This window comes from Physella acuta, unplaced genomic scaffold (assembly GCF_028476545.2).
Source record: "Physella acuta isolate Inbredline_101_S28 unplaced genomic scaffold, ASM2847654v3 ptg001270l, whole genome shotgun sequence".
NCBI lineage: Eukaryota > Metazoa > Mollusca > Gastropoda > Physidae > Physella > Physella acuta.
In genome coordinates this window covers 59,947-66,794 of record NW_026732785.1, presented here as the reverse complement: position 1 = coordinate 66,794, position 6,848 = coordinate 59,947, and the positions used below count along the sequence as shown (strand labels likewise).

At 32.3% G+C, this 6,848-nt stretch overlaps 1 protein-coding gene across 1 annotated transcript; it reads right to left on the bottom strand.

Annotated features, from left to right (window-relative positions):
• Positions 1-3,285: 3,285 nt before the first annotated feature.
• On the bottom strand, positions 3,286-5,451 carry LOC131957823 (uncharacterized). The gene is made up of 6 exons (XM_059322623.1): positions 5,433-5,451; positions 4,863-4,988; positions 4,563-4,756; positions 4,195-4,280; positions 3,714-3,986; positions 3,286-3,395 (listed from the first exon to the last, which is right to left on the bottom strand). Exons 2-6 carry the CDS (start codon positions 4,986-4,988, stop codon positions 3,286-3,288), a joined length of 789 nt encoding a protein of 262 aa, XP_059178606.1. The 5' UTR covers positions 5,433-5,451.
• Between the last annotated feature and the right edge of the window lie 1,397 nt (positions 5,452-6,848).

Sequence of the window (6,848 nt, the reverse complement as noted above, 5' to 3'; positions counted from 1 at the left end):
CTTTTGCTCATTCAGGAATTATGCACCGCCGTTGATGAAACAGTTTATCCTCCGCCTAGCACTAACGTTTGCTATTTTAATAGAAATTAACCCAGTGTTTACTTCTTTAATCGAGATCATGGACGTCCAGTGGCTCGCCATTACACCAGGTTTCACAGCCAGAGATAGGTTGAACATTTCCCAGCAATTCCCCACACCAAGTATGTTGTGACTCACGAGATTTTCACGTGGTTGTTTCCCCTTTGTGAATGCGGAAATGTTTCGGCCACGGCAAGAATTTCCTTCCAGTGTGTTAGTTCAAATCATCCTGCCCAAAGCTTGTGGGTACTAATGGCGAGAGTTCTACAGACTTTACCACTGTTTCCTGTTGTAAAGTGGTTTACTAGTGGGTTTTTCTTTTTATTTAACCGGCAATATCATGGTTCTAATCCCTGCTGAACAGAGTTTCTTCCAGGCATCTCTTTGGGGGGGGGGGGGGGGAATTCTACCGACCCCCCACCCCCTATAATTTATATAGAAAATATATACTTTTAACAGTGTCCGCCCCCCCCCCCCCCCGAAAATTTCAAGTGCGTCCCCCCCCCCCCCCGGAGAAATAAGCCTGGAAGAAACACTGCTGCTGAACTGGACCGGACACGGGGAGTTCACTTCATCTTGATCTATATCGTGAGGACCAGATGCCAATAATGCCATCCATCTAGACCAGGGGTCGGCAACCTTTTGAAGCGGAAGAGCCAAAAGTTACAATTTTAAAAATTTCCCTGGTTTTTAAGAGCCACTAACATTTTTTTCATTTCAAATATTTTACTTTTTTATTAAGATTATTAGTATTTGTGCAAGGAGCTGGAGAGCCGCATCTTGATATCAAAAGAGCCGCATGCGGCTCGCGAGCCGCAGGTTGCCGACCCCTGATCTAGACGCCAAGCAGTGCACTTGGTTAATAGTGCCGATACGTGTTCATGTGTACAAGGAGCAAGTCAAGGGACGCCATCGTCAGCAAGAGAGAAGGGGAACTTTCCATCCTCTCTTTACCATCCCTGACACTGCATGTACCAGGTTATAAGATACAGAGATCATTGGTTGCCCACAGTGTTTCTTCCAGACTTTTTTCTCCGGGGGGGGGGGGGGCACTTGAAATTTTCGGGGGGGGGGAGGCGCAAACTTTTTTCGGGGGGGGGGGGGGCGGACACTGTTAAAAGTATATAATTTCTATATAAATTATATGAATTTCATTTTGTTCGGGGGGGCGGTAAAAATTCTTCGGGGGGGCTTTGCCCCCCCCCCGAAGAGATGCCTGGAAGAAACTCTGGTTGCCCATGCTTTATGATACCTCTCTCAGCCAGTTAAGTCCAAAGCAATCATGCTGAGAATTACGTTTGGTAATCCTATTGCTCAAGGGGATCCACTCCTTTTTAATTTTGAAGATTTCTAGATCAAGTGCTGTCCCCTGCATGACTAAATGACAAAAACTACAATCTAGAAATTACTGCCATTAAGTTCATATGAGCAGACCATCAAAGTTTTCCAGATAAAATAAGACACCAAACAGTTTCCTACAAAAATATGAACAACATACTGACATCAGATATGAATCTACTCTGGCTGGCCTTGTTTACATACAACCAAACCAACCATACAATGATTACAAAGAAAGTATTGCACACCAATTTGCATTATGAAATCCTTTATTGGACATGTACATAAGAACAAAAATAAAATAAGTGTGTAGTTAAAATAACATGTGTAAACCAAATACTGAGTATAAACTAGTCAAAGTAAAGAAAAACAAAGTAACTTAATTAAAATAATCAATTTGTCATTTTCTCATCTAAAGCCATATCATAGAAACAAGAGCAAGTATTTTAAAAAGGTCAATTTCTAAGAAATTTGTTTATACAGTTTTTAATTTTTAAAGATATACTAATGACTAAAATACGATATTCTGGTAATGAAAAGCATTTAACATCTTATTTACCCTCGAAAGTACCAACTATTTTACTAATGAAAACCAAAACACAAGTGCATATAAATGTCACCAAAAGTGACGGTGCAACTTTCATTGTTGTGTTAAAAATGTCAATTTCTAAACTGTAATGAGAGCGAGTCAGGTTTCTTGTTAAAACAATGGTTCAACACATCATTTTCAAGTAAAAAATTCATAAATAAGTAGGCCCTATTTATTTGAAAGTAAAACAATGCTCTTATTAATTACCTACCACTAAAATAAATTATAATATAAACAAAAAATTCTATTATATGCACTGCCATTGGATTTATTTGAGAATTATTTCAATAACAATTAAAAAGAAACATTTAATTTGATGAGATCACAAATAAAAAGGTCATGGGTAAGGTTTAAAAAAATATATCACAATAAGCTGAAAAAGCAATAACAAGGTATTATATAACATAAGATATTTTTATAAAGAAAAGTGTACTATTTTACCCAAAGAAAAATAAAATACCCATTAAAAAGGATAATGAAAAAACCCAAATGGCTAGTAAAAATATAAATTACAAGTGATACAAACTTTTTTTTTAAACACAAATTTAAACATCAATATTATTTAAAAAAGCTTAATTAATTAAAAATTAAGTTTTCCCACTTTAATTAGTACCAAATTTCATTATCAGTATGAATCAATTACACAGACATTTATGCAATACATCTGTTCCTTTGAAATGTAGTAATTGCCTGTTGCAAATATGCTTTTTAGTCAAATTGAACTGTCAATAAAACAATGTATAGACCATTGTTCAAGTATTTAAATTACAATTCATACTCAGCAAATAGGTCAAATACAATATAAAGTGTACAACAGGCACCATTCGTCTATTATTATCTGATCAGTTATAATGCAGAATTCACAGAACAAAATTACTTAAAGTTTACATTATTGAAATAATTCACAAAACTTTGTAAAACAATCAAAAATGTGTCTTGGTCTTATTAAGTAGACATCTTTTCTATATATAGGAAAAGTAGTTAAAGCAATTAAAGCATTCAAAAATGATGAAAAAGAGTTAATTGATGATGAAAAAGAATGAATTGATGAATATTTATGGAAACATAAAGATACATTTAAAACATACACTTTGAAACAGATATATTTGACTTATTTTTAAACTGAATTATATAAAGCTTTAAATGGCCTAACTGAACTGTATTAAGGCTTCAAATATTTAATCAAATAATTATTCATATAATCTTATTTATTAATGTCAATAAATCAGAATATACAGTTATAAGCAATTCAACACTTGTCAGCAACATGTCATTATTTGTCAAGATGTAGTTGTGAGAGCTGTGTAAGCCTTGTTGACGGCAGCCATTAAAGTGACTTTGTTTTCAACTAAACTTATTAGGGTTTCCACATCCATTTCCAGGATCATTCCTGTGGAATACATTATTAGTTGTTAAGAACGTTGTTTAAAAAATCAACTTCATGTATTTTAAAACACTAGTACAATATATTATAAAATTTAAAACGTATCTAAGCATTATGTTAAAGTTTTTCTCTTAAATATAAAACATTTGATCTGTAACAAACATAATTTGAGTATGCTTTAATATTAATCCCCCATTTAGATTTTAAAACTATTGAAATTAATTTATCAGTTTCCTATTTTTTAATCCTAAATAATTACTATTTTATATTTTAAAAATAATAACATTTATATATTGAAAAATCACTCTTGTTATTTTAAAATACCTGTATTTTTGGCAGCCACATCTTTATTGAGGTAGATATTAAAAACTATTTCATATATTTGATTCCCTAAAAAGTCTTTCATGTCTGTATCATTTCCGTTGTCTTTCATACTTTCCTTGAAATCTGTAATTTTTCTGTCATTTTCACCACCAATGGTAGGTGATGTGACAGTAGAGTCTATAGCTAATTTTGACTTGTAAACTGCCAGCTGAAAACTATCTTCATTCTGCAGCAGCTCCATAAGAGATGAGGCATCTAGTTCTAAAAGCATTCCTGGTGATTGTAAAAAAAAAAAACATCAAATATTATTATCTCCTCATGTTAGAGATCCGGCTTAATTTTAAATAAAATTCTAACAACACTGTCTTCAATGTGACAGAGGTTTATATCACATTATTTTAAAAAAGAATTAAAGGTAACAAGTTACATTTGAGTAATAAATTAAACCAGACTAAATGTAAGATTAAGTGTAAAGCGATACCTGTAATCTGAGGAGCTAACCCTTCATCATACATTTGAACTCTAGCAAAAATAATCTCACCCAGTTGTTCTGTAGTCAGCTGAGTCCTAAAATAAAAGATAATTCAAATTATTTCTCCTAATATTACTATAGGTTGTGCTATTTACCAACCGTGTTAAATAATTTTCTTGTTTAAAATAAATAATATCCTAATATTCTTTTATTTATGCTGCAAAATTATCTTAAGTTTCTAAAACTATTCTGTGTGAAAAGTATCTTTTATTATGCATAAATGATTACATGTTGATGCAATATTGTTGAACTAAAGGGAACTTATTTTAAAAAATATGAAATAATAATTTTTAATTCATTTTCAATTATTTATCTACCTTTTTTCTGTATGATCTAATAAAGACTGTTCAGCAGAAGTGAAATGTTCCTGGCTTAGAAATCTAAGGGTGCGTATAATATTTGCCTCCAAAAAATGTCTGTCCTTCAACATTTTATGAATATCCATGTCTGATCTTTCAAGTAACATGCCTGTGATTTTATCAACAGGGTGGAAAGTCTGATCACTTGTGACCTAGGAATATTGAATAAAACTATATTGGGTAACAACATTTAAATCAATAAGAAATATTTTAAATACAAGATTAGTAAATAAAAAATGGACTCCATTCCATGTATACCTTGTCAAAATCTAGGTTAAAAAAACATTTCTGCAGCATTTCACAAACTTTGTGATGTAAATGTATGCCAAGGACATTTTTAGTAGATGGAGGACTTGTTTGTTTATCATTAACATCTGCTTGCATCTGGAAGGTGAAATACAAGTGTTTAATAAATCACTTAATAATGTGAATATTGTTTCCAGGCTATAGGTTAAAATAAATTATAATATGCAAGCATCATGACTTTTGTGTTTTTTAAGTTTAAAAATTTGAAAGCTTTCTTCTAAGTTAATAGACAGGCAACTCATTTTAAAATTTCTTAGTGTAATTATACCTTCCAATACAAGGAAACAAATAACATTCTTAACAGTTTAGCTATAGGCCTACTGAAAATGGTTATTTATGTGAATATTGGGTTAACCATATGCCAGTTTAGTCATGTGACTTAATGTTTTGCACAGGTTATGGCTTATTCACCACTAGATATCTATGGCTCTAATGATTTCTCTAGGGGTTTAGCAGTTTGGTGTAACATACCTTCAGTAGACCTACTTGTTAAAGTATTAACAGCAATGTGGTGTAACATACCTTCAGTAGGTCTACTTGTTAAAGTATTAACAGCAATGTGGTGTAACATACCTTCAGTAGACCTACTTGTTAAAGTATTAACAGCAGTGTGGCGTAACATACCTTCAGTAGACCTACTTGTTAAAGTATTAACAGCAATGTGGTGTAACATACCTTCAGTAGGTCTACTTGTTAAAGTATTAACAGCAGTGTGGCGTAACATACCTTCAGTAGGCCTACTTGTTAAAGTATTAACAGCAATGTGGTGTAACATACCTTCAGTAGGTCTACTTGTTAAAGTATTAAAAGCAATGTGGTGTAACATACCTTCAGTAGGTCTACTTGTTAAAGTATTAACAAAGATTTGTTGGGGACTTGCTTGTGCTGCATGTGCATCATGCTCCAAGTGGGCCTGTCAGGACCACAAAATAAAACAGAATTTCACATGGGTAGATTTACAGCATATTATGAAAGGAGATGGCCAATTCTGGCAGTATAATTTATGTCATATGACTTAGCTTACTCTGGAGAATTTATCCTATTTCCTATCTACGCAGGTAGATCTATTATCTTTTATAATTAAAAAAATAAGGCTTAGGCTTAGAAATAAAACAAAACAGATAATCTAATCAAATTTACTTATTAATGAAATAAGTCAAAGATCCACAAGTTATTTAACTAGGCCTAATTGAATATAATTAAACAGTGATTCAGCAGCATAAAGATGCAATAAGTAGAGAATCTATATCTCGGCCTATTGTTTAACTATATATTTTACTTAACAATCACATAGTCACTAGTTCTACTCTATAGGCCTATTTAGTATTTATTACTATATCTATTGTACTAATAGTAATAGTAGTGAACACTACAGTACTAGTAGTGATTAAACTTTTCATTTTCTTTATTTAGCATACATTTTATTTTCCTCAACAAAAGTTAATCAGTATTCTTCTTATAATTAACTATTTGAACCCGCGGGACCGCTTTATCAGTCCAAGTCTTAAATCTACATACTACATCATACCGAGATAGACACCTTATCCCAAATCGGCAGTCGGTACATAAAATTGCAATATTAAAAAAGTACGTAACTGGTATTGTTCCTGTCATGGAAAAACTATTCTAAAATTCCAAAACCCAAACTATGCCTGTCTACATCTATCTAGTAAGACTAGTATCTATGTCTAAAAGAAGGGTCTACCTACACGGGAGACCGGATTACTAATTTGATAATTCATGTACATTGTACATGAGTAGGACTAAGGCTACACATATTTGAAATAACAAAATTAATCTTACTGTAACTGTTTGTTATAATAAATTTATATTCATAGTTTTTATTTTTTTAAATTTTGATTAGATCTAGAATTAGAATATTCTAGTTAGTTGAGTTAACAACGACGTCCTAGTCAAGCTAGCTCGCCAGATTTTTAA